Genomic DNA, 16609 nt, shown 5'->3' on the forward strand with positions numbered 1-16609 from the left:
AAACAAATTATTGCCTTTTGCCTTTTTATGCATGCTGCCAAATGAGAGAGTTTTAAGGATCCTTACTTAGCAAGCCAACTTAACCTCTCCTTGACAATGAAAATTTCTTGATTGTTTAGACAATCTTGTCATCATCAAATACTTTGAACACACTCCCCAGTCTAAAAAGAACAATTATTTAATCTGAAACGCTCTGTGCATAGTTTAACTCGTGTCAGGGAAATGCAAAGACTGTTTAAAAACATGGATGCAGTGTCTGGCATCACTCATGGGTTTCTAAAGAGCATTTTTGAAGCTCAGAGGGGGCAGAGCCAGCCATTGCCTACTGCACCTGCTGCTCTGCAAATACCTCTGAAAGATCCCAGCATTAACAAAAATGACTGAAATTTATTTGAACGAATTACCTGACAATTCCTCGCTTGATTTTAATGTGCACACTTTTACATGGATTTAATAATTGTACTGTTCAATTCTAGGGTGGAAAAAGGAGCTCAGGGGGAAAGATCATGTTGTTCGGATTGCCATCTATTCATTTTTATACTTTCCCCACTATTTTAGAGCCATACAGCCCAGCTGTGTGGGTTATGATGTTCGTCATGTGCCTTTCTGTGGTAGCTGTGACCGTCTTCATATTCGAGTTCTTCAGCCCTGTTGGATATAACCGAAGCTTACAGAGTGGGAAGAGTACGTTGTTTATATATTTAAGGTTTTGCCCTAGGCACTTTCATGAATGCAATCAGCAACGAAGGACTGTTTACAGATTGTGATTATCATTGTAAGCATGTTCCACAGTTCACCTCGAGCTGTGTTCCTTGTTTTCTCAGGTGTCTCTTTGTTGTCTCCCTTTACACTGTTATCACTGTGTATGTCATAATAAGACATGCCTCATTTGGCCTTCCTGTGTTATTCTTTTCTCAGAGGCAGGGGGTTCAAAGTTCACCATAGGGAAGTCTATTTGGCTGCTTTGGGCTCTGGTATTTAACAACTCTGTTCCGGTGGAAAACCCGAGAGGCACCACCAGTAAGATAATGGTGCTGGTCTGGGCTTTCTTTGCTGTCATCTTCCTGGCCAGCTACACCGCTAACCTGGCTGCTTTCATGATTCAAGAAGAGTACATCGATACTGTGTCTGGCCTCAGTGATAAGAAGGTAGACAATAATTTTTTTTTTTTGTAACAAATTTAGCTATTATGTTGAGACTAAGGTCGTACTTGTGTGGAAATGTTATGTCATTAATATGATTAACCTGTATAATTATTTATAATTTATAATTGTCATAATATATCAACCACTATTGGATACTGAATTGTTAGATGACCAACTTAAAGGGATATTTCTACGTTATAGTAAAAACAGGATGTTCCCTGTGCTATTTGTTTTTCGTAGCAGCACGTGTTGAAGAAAATTATTTATTCATTATTCATTATTCATTTTGCATATTAAGTACATAGTTGTAATAGTATTTTAATTATACTGTTATAGTATAATTAATTATTTTAATTTAGCCAAGTAATTTTGTTGAGTGCTTTTGTCATTTGTATTCATTTTTATTTTATTTATAGTTTTAATTTTCATTATGTAGTACGTTAATGTGTTAAGGCAACATTTCTTATTTTTGTTCAAGATTACAATTACAATTTTCATCTAGCATTTATGTTTAATTTATTTTAACGTCATTTCAGTTTCTTCAAACATTCCGTAATAAATTTAGTTAATGATAACATCATGGTTATCATCGGTAAAATGAAAATGATTATTGGCTTATTAGTATCAGTCACGATCAGTACATCCCTTTTTACTGGACATGAATTTTTATAGAAGCTGAAATTGTTTAAAACAATAACTGACATTGCAGTGATACGGATACACTCTATAAATCTTTTTAAATGCGTCTCACTTTCATCTCAACCAGGCATTTGTTTGTGTGGAGCAGTTGGGGCCAAATTATGCAAATAAATCATTGGCCTATAATCATATGAAACAATTCCATTTTCATTCTTTTTACACCCACCACACACTTTAATGTTTCCAATGATAGTTAGCCACATGATTAATTATGTGAATTTCAGTGGCCTAAACTGTAATCTCATATTTCAGAGACTTAATGAAGTATCTCCTGTCTTGTTCAGTTTCAGCAGCCCACAGAACAGTATCCTCCTTTACGCTTCGGCACTGTCCCAAACGGAAGTACGGAGGAAAATATACGGAGCAATTACCCAAACATGCATCAGTACATGGTGCGAAACAATCAGAGAGGAGTGGAAGAGGCCATCGACAACCTTAAAACCGGGTGAGTGAATGATGACCATCGTGAAAGAATCGGGTTCAAATGTGTACACACTCTCTCGGAAGAATCCATAGGTTAATCCATATGGATAAGCTGTATCTATAATGAAGTGTTTTAGTAGCAGCCAAAAAAATCAGCCAATCTCCAGCTTTAATCCTGCCCTAATTCAGACCACAAAAGTGTTACGTCTCAATGAATCAAGATGTTCTTTTAAGCAGTGGGGGGAAACAGATGTGCTCACAAGTAATTGACTGATATGGGTGACATGATGGATCACAACAGAGGCGTTAATTATTTTGTTGGCTGTTGCTTTTCGCCTCTATTTCGAAGGAGAGTGTGAAGATTGAATTTCTTCTTTGGTGCTATGTCAATGGAAGGACCAAACCTTCAGCAGGCTTCACTACTTCCACAGGACACTACTACTATAACTGGATTCATGCTGTGATATATAGATGAGGAACATCACAAGCAATTTGTCAGAACAGGACGGTCTTAAATAATCAGTGTAACTAGCATTCAATGAGTGTTTTTTATTCACACTTTCATGCATTAAATCAATCTAGATTTACATTGTTATTTCAGATCAATGATGTTTTTAAATAAATGCTTTTTGGCTTCCGATATGTCAAAAAATGCAGAATGGTTTCTACAAAGCTATTAACAACTGTTTTTAATGTTGATATTACTAGGAAATGTTTCTTGATCAACAAAACGGTACATTAGAATGATTTTTGAGGGATCATGTGACATTGAAGACTGCAGTAATGATAATAAAAAATTTTGAATAAAAAATTCTAAATGTTATCAAATATTTTTACAAATATTGAATTATAAAATACTTTAGTTTAAATTGTAATATTTCACAACATTACTGTTCTGTTGTATCATTACATATTTTTGAGCATAAGAGACTTCTTTGTAAAAAAGTTATGTATTTTTCTGCTATAAATTATGTATATGTTTTGAGAATGTCCAATTGGCTTAATCTAACTTATATTAGTCATGTGTTATAATATTGAGTAAATGCTTTTAGGTGTTCTTTGCTTTTAGTAGTTTAATGCTGTCACACTGAATATGATCTTTGTTGTTTTAATGCCGGAATAAATACTGCTCTAAATGCAAAAACAAACCATACAGTTGGCAAGTTGCATATTTAAAAGATTACCTCCTTCTGCGAATGCAAATCTAGAAAGTAGTCTCATTACCTTTAATGTATTTGTATTGAAGGCAAACAATGACACCTGCTTTATACTGCTGTCACAGACTGTGTTTTTGTTAGCGTCGCATTGTGACCCTCGGCCCTGGAAGCTTAGTTTAGAGGCATGGCGGTATTGTGATTGTTCAGTCAAGCATAGTTTTCTTGGTGCTTTTATGTGCCGAGCCAGTTGACACCACTCAGTATGATGCTAGTTTAGGAAACAAAACTTTTTAAAAAGCTTTGTCAGACTTTGTTATACAAAGAGCATTTGATGTCATTCCATTTTCATCCGTTAGCGTTTAATCACCGAAACGAGCAGTTCTGCACTTGTGTATTATTCATTCGCTGCTCTGCATCATAAGATGCCATGATTGTTCCAGAATTATTAAATAGCAATATGGTGTCGCTAACACTGCCTCACTGCCCTCGGATCTGCGCACGAGAGTGTGCGCGTCTACAGCTGTACTATCTAAAGCTCGAGTCTCTGCATTATGCATACAAAGGACATGAATATGCACCCTATCGCAAAAAAAGGTTATGTTTGCGGGCTAGAATGGGTAATCGCAGTGTTCAGGCTTTGCAATTGCTCATGAAGATTTCATCTGTCATTCATAAGCACTCGGTTTGTGTAATAGTAGCAGCCTGCAGAGTGAGACTTTCGATTTCAAGCCGTGCAATGCAAGGCAGGCCCGCCGGCCCACAAGTCAACAAGTCAGGTCTCCAACTAGGCGCTAGCTGATTCTCAAAGGCACTTGTGTACCTCAACAGCCTACCTACTGTTTTTACTGCTTTCCTATTTCAGTCGGGTTGTACTGTGGGGCAGTGTGCTGTGCTATCAAACACCTGTCTGTGTGTGTTCTGTTCGTTTGGTTTCACCCTTACTGAAATGTGTGACTCATTTTCCCCCAAGGGCTCTGTTTTGTTGGATACAACACTTCTGACAAAAGCTGCCACCTTGAATGCTAATGTGGTGCTCGCTGGTCTTGGAGGGCCAGGTTGAGCTTGTTAATAACCTCAAGGTGTGCTTAGCAGGAGGTTGAAGAGTAGCCAGTAATAAGCTGTCAATTTGGGTTTTTGCTGCGAAGACGTTGGCATGTTACAAGGTGGGTGAAATATGATCAAAGATAGAGGCATACCGGTGCACCTGACTCTGATAAGGCACAAAGCTTCCTTGACTTCTGAAAAGTAACTTACTTTTATGTCTTTACTGTAAGAGACTCCCGCGCTGAATTATTTAGCACTATGAATATGGAATAATGAGATTAAAGTGGATTTTTGCATTAAATGACACAATTTTTGCCTGTTTTATCATGCAGCAGGTGAACATTTTAGTTTGATTGCTTAGGAACATAATTGCACAAAATGCTCTATTCCGAACATCACATTTCAAACTGTTACTCAACAATCTTCACCACTGACAGGATGTGTATTTGAGACATTTCAAGAATCTTGCTGCTAGCCACTTTTAGTCCCAGTTTCATGTTTTTTTTTTTTTTTTTTTGTTGTTTTACATGGGGTTTATTTGAAGACCAGTGTCTGCACAAATTAGCCCTCCTATTATGCGCTGCTTATTTCAGCAAAGCGAACAGCCAGACAATCTCAGCGTTCTTTGGAGCTATTCTGCAAAGTGCTTGTGCGCATATATTATCACATTTATGGCAGAGAAACAAGTCGTGTCCCAGAAAATTCTTGAGGTATTTGATTATACACCTGCATATAAAAACAGAGTATGTCTGCATGAAGTAGCTGCGTATTTGAGGCTTATTCATGGCTTATTTACACTTACAGTTTATAGTTTTATCACTATATTTTGTATATTGTATAAAAATATAAACATTCATTGTGCTATGTTGTTAATTTAAGAAATAAAATTATAAACAGCGTAGTAAAAAGACATCACTGATTCTTCAAAGATCATTAATTTAGCTGTGATTCATTGAAAATATTTTCCAGAAATCATTCTAATATACTGATATGGTGCTCAAGAAACATTTATTAATAATCAATAATAAATAACAATAGTATTATTTGAATTAGTTTTATGTTTTTTTTGGAACAATGATCCCAGTGTCACAATTCCACAAAGGAATCCAACTGGAAAACCCATAGAAAGGTAATAGAAAAATCATGGAAATTCGCTTGTTTTAAAGACGGCAAAGAGCTTTTTGAAAGGCAATAAAAAAACATGTCCTAAAAAGAATTTCATTTCTGCTAAGCCAAGAAATGCATGGTGTAGAACTGGGATGGCTACTTAACTGGCTCCACTGATTCCCCGTTACAGACTATTTAGCTTAGAAACAGGATTTCCCTGAAGATCATCAATGTTTTCGCCCTTACCTGTAACAATCAATAAAATGATAATTGGTCTCGTAAAGTAATTTCCCAATGCCTTTATTTCCCATTTCCGTTTTGTCTCTGCAGGAAGCTGGACGCATTCATATATGATGCGGCTGTCCTGAACTACATGGCTCGTGAGGACGAGGGCTGCAAAGTAATGACCATCGGCTCTGGCAAAGTGTTCGCTACAACAGGGTATGGCATTGCCTTACACAAAAACTCCCGCTGGAAGCGGCCGCTAGACCTTGCCCTCCTGCAGCTTGTTGGAGACGGTAAGACAATGAAATATCTAGGTACTCCCCAGGTTTAACAACACATTAACCCCTCGCTATTGAGTTTTGTTGTTTGTTTCTGGAGCTGACAAAGAAACATTCCTACTGTTTTGTTTACATAGTGACAGAGTGGATTTTTGGGGAAGTGTTGTTACACTTGTTATTCTGATTCTCTGAGGTCCTTCCCCCTTTCCTCCCATCTCACATGCACACACATTCTCATGTTTTTCTCTCGCATTGCTTGTTTTTCTTTGATCAGACTCGATGATGAGGAACCTAGTGCCTCATAATGATTAAAGAATAAATGTGAAAGGGAGCTGGAAGACTCTCACTGAAATATGATAAATGATATTAGAAAGAATGTCACAGCAAATGAACACAATTATGAATAGCCATAGGGTCACTTCAGTAAACAGCGCATGCTGTAGTCGAACACCTCAATTTTTTAATTTCAACTCATTCCAATTTGGATTGAAATTCTCAGGGCTGATTTTTGCTTGTTTGAATAAATAAATATAATGACAAATATTAGGATTTCAGTTACTGTGATTACATTTTTCATTACCTAAGCCATAGTTCAAGGCCATATTGTCATAAATTGAAACACGTAATTAACCTGTGGGGTCCACACAGTTGTTTTGTTTTTATTCTTTGTTTCATATGAAAAGAGGATTTAGGCTTATCTCTTTCCCTCCTTCGTGGCAAAGGAATAATCCTTGATATAAAGCCAGCATCTAAATGCATATGTCGTTTTTCTGCCAGAAACATGCCCTTGTCATGCCTTTATTTTTTCCACAGTGACATTTTCACTCTGATAAATGCACTAATGGCTATTGTTGGGAGGTAGGCCCATCAGTCTAGAGCTTTCATCTCCAAACTACTCTGGGCCTGTCTTATCACAAGAGCCTCGAAACCAGGCCATTTCAGACCTCCATCAAAGCTGTTATTATCCTCCAGTCTCTCTTTCTCTGCTTCTCTCGTTCCTCCTCCTTGCCTTTCATGATTCTTTTCCTGTGTTTTTTCTTTTCCATTTTCACCTTTTTGTGAACAAAGTGTAATAATAACCAAAGCTAAACCAAGATCTCCACTGTTTGGAGATTTGAATTAAAGACTCACTTTTCCCAACAATAGAGTTTGAATCTAGTGCTCTTTTGCCTTCTTTAGCCTTTCTTTTTCATTCTCTCCCTTCTGTCCATCTGTCTTGTCCCCTGTTTATACGCCTGCTTATCTTTCTTGCTTCTTATCTTCTGTCATTTTGCTCATCTTTTCCTTCTTTTTAGATGAGATTGACATGCTTGAACGACTCTGGCTGTCTGGGATCTGTCATAATGATAAGATTGAGGTGATGAGTTCCAAACTGGACATAGACAATATGGCAGGAGTCTTCTATATGCTTCTGGTTGCCATGGGCCTAAGTCTGCTGGTGTTTGCATGGGAGCATCTCGTCTATTGGAAGCTTCGCCACTGTTTGGGCCGCTCTGGAGGACTGGACTTCCTACTTGCTTTCAGTCGAGTGAGTGACCCAAATAAAATCCATTCTAATAAAAATAGCTGTCAGTTAATCCATTCATTTTTAATGAAAGAAAACAAAATAATATATGTAATTATTGTTCTTCAATTTGTGTTAATGGCACTCAGAATACATGTACCCACCCCCCATCACCACCACCATTGACCCACAGTCCTCTGCTGGTGATTGCATTAACATTTTTATGAATGACTGTGTTCCACTTGTGGATGATGTTTCACTTTTTGAGCCTCAATGATAATTAAATTTCATTATAAAAAGGCTGCAAATGACTTTACCATTGTTAAACGTCCCATCTGGGTTTAATTTATAAATAAATAATCTGTAGAATAATGGTTTTCTCAGTCATTTAGGCCACTGATAAATGGGAGCACCCATAGGGAATTTTTTGCATATGTGTGAGAGAGACTTGCGCTGTGGCTCTAGAGGGTTTTGGTCAGTTCTGAAAGCCTCCCATTCATTTTTAGAAATCACACAAAACAGATCTAGTTCAATATCAGAATAAAAGTGTTATTTGCACTTAAAAACATTTAATTAATTACAAACATGTTAACACGTATACATTTTCATAGCCCTTATAAATATACTAATTTCAGGAATATTTCTGATAAAACAATTTGAGAGAAGGTGGTAAAATAAATTGAGGAACAATAATTGTACCGTAATGATCCTTTCATTCCAGCTCTGTAAACTGAAATCAGTAGCCCAGGAAATGTAAAAATTAACCTAAGAAAGCTGAAATGATTTAAATGTATTTGCAAGTAAAAGGAAAGATTACCCTTTTTTGCAATTCTTGTTATTTGCACCAAGAACAAAGACTGACATGCAGTAATCTCTTGCAATCAGGCGTTAAATCCTTAGAAGGGGACTTTGCAGCACACTCCTTTAATTCCTGTCATTTCTAAAATGTGATGGCATATCCAGAATTCCCACTGCACACATAGAGGGATTTTATGAAAGCCCATAACTTCTCTCATAGTAATGATTGGGGAGGAAGCGGATGACAGAAGATTGATAATTTATTTGTTATGTTTTATCACAATTTGTCTTTGTTTACATTGTGGAAAGAATGAGAAGAACCTTAAATCCCCCTTTGCAAGCCACCAGACTTTCTATAAGAGAATTGTAAGCCAGTTAGGTTAAATGGGACTCTCAAACATTGAGGTCAGCATTGGCATTACCTCAGAGAAAGGTTAGCTGAGCTTACAGTGTGTACTCTTGCATCATCAAAGCACTAGGAGCTTTACAATTTCATTATTATGGTAATGTTTCTCATCTTTACCGAGACATTTTCCAAGTGCCTAAATCGGTTTGTATGTCACCAAGGGGAATATTATGATATCCTGAACTGTTTGCTAAATAAATCTTTTGCTTGTTATCTCTTACAGGGAATGTACAGCTGCTGCAATTTTGAGGATGAAACAGCTCCTGGAGGTTCCCAAAGCACACTTCCTCAATATCATCATGTCTCCACAGTTCCTCCTCCTCCACCACCTCATGTGATCTCTACAGCCATGGCCAATCCCCCCATTGCTATGGCCCAACAACAACAGCAGCAGCAACAACAAAAGCAACACCACCAGCAGCCACCGGTATACAATGCGCTTCTTCCCGGCTCTCCTCCTTCTGGTGGACATTCTGGAATGGCTCTAGGCCCGTCAAACAGTCCCATTCTTGGAGCACCCATGCCTTGCTCTACATTCCTACCACGGCATGATCGTCGACTAGCTGTGGTGGATCGGTGGACACGTCCAAAGGTTGGTCCTGAGAAGCCTGGTGTGAGCAGTGGAATAGCAGACTTACCACAGTTCCAAGGCATGCCCCCTCACTGGGGTGCAGGAATAAGTGGAGGAGAGGGGGGTCTGGATGAATATAAGAGATACTATGGGCCAATTGATCCAGAAGGCTTAGGGGTCTCTGCTGAACCTCAAAATGTAGGCACCCAAACTCCAAAAACAAAGCATCGAGGGACAAAATCCTCTGGTAACCCACGGTTACCTCCTAAAGGTCAAGCCTCTGGACACTTACCAATTAACCATGCTTTGCCACATCCATCTCCACCTCAGCAATCTATCTGGAGGAGAAGCAGCTTCTCAAAAAGGAAGGGCTCAGGTGGGCCACTCTACGAAAACATCCTTCCACTCGGAAGGAGAGGTGGTGGCAGATATGGAATGAGGGATGGTGGTGGGAGAAGAGGACGTCGTCCCCCTCCCCTTCCTCTGCCTATACCTGTGCCCCTCTCTTCACCAACACAGACTCCGCCCTCACCTTCTCCAACTATATGCTACACATCCACTTCGTCAAGCAGCTCCAGCACCACCAGTTCATCCTCTTCTTCAGAATCAGTCTCCCGATCCAATTCTCCTTCATCTTCATCATCGTACACATCATCCCAGAGCTTTAGATATCGAGCAGATGTGCGAGATGTGTATGAGGACTATGACACAGATGAGCTTACGGAGGAGTCGAGTTTGCTTTTGGGGAGGAGAAAAAGTCGTTCACGTATGTCCTCTCGGTCCCTGCCCAGCAGTCCTCCACCACCACCTATACCACCCCGCAAACCTTGCGGACAGAGGGCGCAGGTGAGAGACAGAGCTGGCAGCCAGATTGCACAGCTTCAAGAGTGGTGGGCCTCTTGGGGAGAGAAAGAAAAGGGTAGAAGAGCAGTTGGAGATAGAGATGTTAAGGAGGAGAAACGACATCATAAAGAAAGGGAAAGAGAGAGAAAGAGGAGAAAGAAGGGTAGAAAGAAAAAGAAGAGAGAAGAGCGTGAAAGAGAAAGGGAGCGTAAAAGACGTAAGGTGAAAAAGAAAAAGAAAAAAGAGGAAAAATCAAGAAGAAGGGAGAGGGAAAAACGATCTGAACAAGAGGAGGTAGATATGGACAGGAAAGATGTATTTGAAAAAGGTATAGGACAGGAATACTCTTCTTATCCTGCTCTGAGGCGAAGCTCTTTCCGAAAAAAGAGTGAAAGCTCTACAAGAAGTTATGAGTGGGATATTATCAGAGATGGAGTTAAGAGAGAGAGGGATGATCAAGGTGGAGAAGATGAAGAAGGCAGTAGAGGAAAGGAAAGGCATCAGAGAAGCCCAAAATCACAACGCCATTCCAGGCCAAGGTCCAACAACAAGCATTTTTCTAGCTCAAACAAACCTTCTTCAACTGTGAAATTTTGGAGTAGTGGGAACCCAACTTCTGATTCGCCATCATCTTTTGTACCCTTGCTTCCCATATCTAAAAGACGAAAATCTGTAGGAGCTGAGAGAGATGAGAGAGGAAGAGGTGGAGAGAGTCGACCCCTTTTGGGAAAAAACAAGAGAGTTAAGCCTTGCTCAAGAGAAGGCCTGTCATTTCACGAATGGGATTCTGAGGAAGAGGAAGACGAGGAGTCTGAAGTGGAAAGAAGCAGGCCAGAAGAACAGGGGCGACGACGAGAAAGCAGAGGAATGGACTCGGAATCCGAAAGGGACAGAGAAAAAACTGTTGAGATATACACAGATGATGAGGGTTCCTCAGGGGAGTTTGGTAAGTTTGAGAGATATTGGGAGGGTCACGAAGGAAGGGCAGTTGGAGGCATTGGAGGAGGAGGATGGTTCTTTGGCACGTACCCTGCCAGAGAAAGAGGAGGCAGTATAAACAGTAGAGATGATTCCTTTTTGGGGTGGGGTGGTGGAGAAAGTGGTCTGGGTTTCGGAGCTGGAACAGGGTGGGGATCAGGAGGCTTAGGTTCAAACCAGTGGCCTCCAACTCCATTGACTCCGCCTCCTCCTCGAAGATATTGGTCTGTTGATAAATTACCAGTGAAGACTGAAAAGAAATCTAAAAGCAGGTCTCAAGAGAAGAGCCGAGCCCACACATCCTGTTCCTGCCAGTCACCCCATCACTCTGCCAGCACTCACTCCAAATGGAATCGGGTGACTTCAAGGAGTCAGGAGGAGCTTCTCCCCCACTGCCACAGTTTCAGCAGCAGCGTAAGACCCAAGCGGCAATCATCCAAACCGGATCGGGCTCAGAGCCAGTCAAAGTCTGGAAGCCAATCCAACCTTAGTGCACAAAGACCACAGCGCTCAGACCGGTCCCGACAACCACCATCCCCTCCTCAGAGTCTGCCGCCATCTTTACCCTCTCCAATGGTCCCTGCGCTCCCAGCCCCACCCTCTTCCTCTCACCATATACATGTACCTCCACCTACCTCCTCTTCATCAGTTTCCTCCCCTTCGGTTGTCTCATCTACTCCTGGTGCCCCACAGCCCTCCTCTTTGTCCTCCTCTAGTGCTAAGCTCCAGTACCAGAAACTTCGATCAGTTCCCCAACCCCAACGGTATCAATCCCCACATCTTCCCCTCAAAACCAAGAGCTTGTGCTCTCGTCGAGGCTCTGCCCACTTCTCCAGTGTGGAGAGCGAGGTCTGAGGAACTTAATTAAATGAGGAACATCAGCAAGTAGCCCCTAGGGGCGATCAAATCACCTGCTCATGCCACAAACTGTTAACTGTTCATAGCAGCCGAGTTGGGTTGTTTTCGCTGGCACCCATCTCTTGCACAAAGCTCTAATGCTCAGAGACAAAACTGGATTGGGATGTCACATAAATTGTAGCCCATTCTCTTTTCTTGTGTAAGAATGGAATACTGCCATGCTGACAAATCTTGTCGACGTTAGCAAGGCTGTTTGTATGGGATTGGCTTTGCTTTTCTTACTTCTTGGGGGCTTTAAGGTGGAGCGTCAATAATGTGATTTTTCTTGGAGTGTTTTGCTGCTCGATGGCTCAGGAAAGATTTTTCGAAGGGAGATTCTGAGGTCAAAATACAAAGCCCTAATGCCCCACACCCAAATCTTTTTTTTTTTTTCTGCTCTCAGAGCTCTGAATCACAATGTAATTGTTGTGTGTATTTGTTCAAAATATCTCAAGGGAAGCATTCACAAAAGAAAGTAGCAAACCATTTTTCTTGACCTCCACCTTTCACAAACTGACATCTAGCATTCTGTGTGTTGTTGTCAGTGTTTGTATTCCTAGCAACAGGGTAAGTTAGCCATGACTGATCACATATTGGCTTACTGAAGCTGAATGCCAAACTAAAAGTGGAGCTGATGTACAGTCTTGTTCTGTTGAAACCATTTCACAGGTCCTCATGTTTCATTCTTGTCCCTTGAGCAATACATAATTAACTACAAACAACATACAATACATATATTTTATATTTAAAAGTTATTTTATTATATATATAATATATATGTTTTGTGATCTGGTTCAAAGCAGTTGTGTTGAGTTATTAAAAAAAATATAAGCACTGTGCTGTATTACTGTAGGGCACATGCAATGTTTCAACTACCTATAATCGGTGGCAGCCCTTCCCCTCTCGACTGAATGTACATGTTGCCATGACAACACAGTGTGCTGCAACCAAGACACTTTTAAGATCGTAGCTTTCTCGGGGGAGACCTTCTCGTCGGAGCCAGTTAGGGTAGCTTTGAACACTGATGTTAAGAGTGCCAGGATGACAGGGCTAGCCATACTGCAGCACTGTACTTGCTAACCGAGATGTCAGTGAGTGATGAAAGACATGCCATCATTCAGAGAGCGATAAGTGAAGGAGAGCACTGTTTACAGTTTAACACTGTGTTTTTACACATTTTTTACAAGCTGCTCTGCTCTGCCATTTATTAGCTTCGGACACAATACTCATACTTGCTTAGCAAGTTTGCTTAAGCTGTACAAGTAGCAGCAACAATAAACTGGTCAAATGACAGCAAAATAGATTTGCAGTTTTATGCTTTTACTAGACATATCTGTTAAGTAAAAGGAAAAAAAAAAGAAAAGAAAGCCAGATCAAGTTTTACTTTGAGGAACTGTGAGGAAAAGACTGATTAGCAAACCAGTCAGGTAGATCTTTTGTTTAATTTAGCTTTTACCATTAGCCAAAAGCTAGCATCTTTATAGTGATCGCTATAATTGACTGTGAATATTGCTAAGGGCAATGCTTGTTGGCAGCAGGTCTGAGTCATCTATGTTTCATTTTATTTATTTTGTTTATACAGTATTTAAAATTTTAGAGTTCCTTTTGTTTCATATTACTGGATTTTGTAATTGTTGTCTTGACAAAGCCACAGCATACTATACTATAAAAAATCCCAACACCTCTCGCCAGTAATCAGAGGATGAGCATGCTACATCCATCCAATCCTTCAGGCTGTTCTGACCATTTGGGGGTAACACAAGTAATGCAAGTAATTTAAACTAAACCCAAGTAACTAGTAAAGTAATGCATTACTTTTAAAGGTCACACTTTGTATTGGGTGGCCCTAACTACTATATACTTGTATTAAAAAAATAAGTACAATGTACTTATTCTGGTGTATAATTAAAAATGTAAAAATTAATTACACATGTACTAATGGGTGTGTATGTGTGTGTGTGTGTGTATACATACATACATATATATATATATATATATATATATATATATATATATATATATATATATAGTATTTTTAAAAATACACATACAATGTAAAATCATGTATGTTCACATTAAGTGAATTGTATTATTAATATGTAAGTACACAGTAGTTAAGGCCACCTAATATAAAGTGGGAACCTTTTAAATGTACAAGAAAATGTTACTTTAACCTTGCCTTCTGTTACTTCAAATAAGTAACGCAATAAACGCTTCCCTGTTTATTCACTGACACCTCTCCTGTCCTGTGTTCAGAGATATTAGTAGTGTGCACAGACCAGAGGCACTGAGATTTAATAATTTCACTCTTGGGGCAAAAGGGCCTTTACAGTTGCCAAATATATAATTTCTGGGTTTTCTGTTAAATAAACAAGAAATCCCAGCCCAGGTGACAAAAAGTAACTAAAAAAGTAACGTAATGCATTACTTTCCATGAAAAGTAACTAAATAAAACAACTAATGCGATATTGCGACGCATTACTTTTAAATATTCTAAAAATTGCCCAAAATGAAATATGCACATCTTGTATATGTATAGATCTTTTAAGCAGTTATAATTTATTTGAAACTATCAGGCAGGGCTTTGTCAAGTCAGCAGCAAAGTTCGACTAAATTCAATTTGGTCTGAAGCATTGTATACATGTGTATGAATTTATTTAAGTGCATATTTGACACAGAACCACGTACAGTCCAACAGGCTAGTTGTTTTTTTGTGTGCTTGTAACTGCATCTGAGCCATATTATGCTTATTTGTTGTATGCTGAGCTTTTTACAAGTAGTACTAATTAATTGGGGTATATTTTGTTGTCAATGGGCTAAACAGTAATGTCAAGAGACTTTGGAGTACTAGAAACATAAAGGGTGATGATTTATTATTTTTTTTAAACACTGATGACTTTTGTTTGGTGAAATCGGGAGGGCAGTTACAGAAATCTTGTCAATTCTGACCAGAATCATAACAAACTGCCTCACTGTCACAGAGTAATTGAGTAATTTGACATTAACATTTAGAATATTTGGCAGCTTATGTATGTATATCCTTTTGACTCCAACTTTGTTGTGTAATACGTGTCTGGATTACTTTATATATAGATGTACCTCATATATGTGTTTGTGACGTTTAGATAGCAATAGAGAAATAGCTGTTCAGCAAAGCAGTATAGCTGAAGACAAGAGTATTGTTTTCAAACATTTCTCTCGGCAGACTTGATAATTAAGATGTTTCATGTATTAGCTGTGAAAAATAATTTGAAATTCTCTTTCCGATCCATTGTGCACATTAAAGTAGACAGCTTTGATAAAACATTTGGGCTGAAACAGCAAGGAGATTAAGGTAATGTCTTTTTTTTTTTTTTTTTTTTTTTTTCATTTCAAATAAAACACCGGGCATATTGCACAAGTTTTAGTAGAAACCGCCACCACCAAGAATTTTAAAATGGCCTTTTTCTAGACATGTGTCTTGTTGTGTTGCTAGTGTCTTTGACGGTAAATGTTTCGTTTGTTTGTTTATTTGTTTATTACTCTAAGAATAAGTCTCTTATCGAAGCAGCAGCATATGAATATATACATATAGATATAAATGATATATTTCAACAAATAACATGCATATATATATATATATATATATATATATATGTGTATATATATACATATATATATATAATGTTTATCTACTAAATTTATTATCTTTGAATTGGTATTCTTTTGTCTCTTTGTCCTCTGTCGTCTCATAACAGCTGACATCAGAGACCAGTTTTCAACTGTGTTTTTATGAATAACATGGCCGACCATCGACTACAATGAATTTATGTTGCAAATAACCAACGCTGTGATTTAGGTGTGTGTGTGTGTACTTTTTGGGCCGTGGTGATGCACAGCTGTAGGCTCCACACTAGGATCACTATGAGCGAAGCAAACGGATTTGACCCCTCTACGTCAAAACCTTTGCAGTCTCGACGTGTGTCACACAGGTCCGGCTTTGGAAACGGTGTGTGTGTGTGTGTGTGTGAGTGTGTGCTCTGTCTGTGCCAAGCTGCAGTGTGTTATGCCGAAAACACATTCGAACACATGCGATGCTGCTCTGTAATACTTTATGATAATGTAGCTGAGCAGAGCCAGTTATGTTTTATGCCACTCTGTGCCAGGACGGTAGTGCCCCCCCCGGTACCACTGTGTTAGGTTCTTGTGCCATACTCCTCTCAGTAGGGGAGCCTCACAGGGGGGCCACTCGCTGAGCCGCTCGACCATGGGAGACTATACTATGCTGTGCTGCGAGCAGAACAGAATAAAAGACTTTTAATACAACAGCGTTTGGTCTGTTTTGTTGTTTTCAGCGTGTGCTCGACAGAGAATGTTTGTGATTGACAGCAAACGCGGTGAATAATTGTTCAAGTCTTTGTTTTCTAGGTTTCTGGGGAGAGAGACGACATGAAAAGAAAGAGTGAAAAGCCTTTTGAAACCACTGGTGAGGACACCTACGTTTTACCTTGATTAATGCAGAGAATTTTAAAGAAGTTTTAATAGAGTTGGGAGA

The 16609-nt window shown here is 39.2% G+C and overlaps 1 protein-coding gene across 1 annotated transcript in view; it reads left to right on the plus strand.

Annotated features, from left to right (window-relative positions):
* Positions 1–16380, plus strand: part of grin2da (glutamate receptor, ionotropic, N-methyl D-aspartate 2D, a) — a 56478-nt gene extending 40098 nt beyond the window's left edge. Inside the window, exons 9-15 of the mRNA XM_043218487.1 lie at positions 559–684; positions 919–1148; positions 2129–2289; positions 5906–6093; positions 7374–7606; positions 9010–14039; positions 15914–16380. Of these exons, the coding sequence (XP_043074422.1) occupies positions 559–684; positions 919–1148; positions 2129–2289; positions 5906–6093; positions 7374–7606; positions 9010–12033 (3962 nt within the window). The 3' untranslated portion in view covers positions 12034–14039; positions 15914–16380. The remainder of the gene's footprint in view (positions 1–558; positions 685–918; positions 1149–2128; positions 2290–5905; positions 6094–7373; positions 7607–9009; positions 14040–15913) is intronic.
* The last annotated feature ends 229 nt before the right edge of the window (positions 16381–16609 follow it).

The sequence above is a fragment of the Puntigrus tetrazona genome, chromosome 19 (assembly GCF_018831695.1).
Source record: "Puntigrus tetrazona isolate hp1 chromosome 19, ASM1883169v1, whole genome shotgun sequence".
NCBI lineage: Eukaryota > Metazoa > Chordata > Actinopteri > Cypriniformes > Cyprinidae > Puntigrus > Puntigrus tetrazona.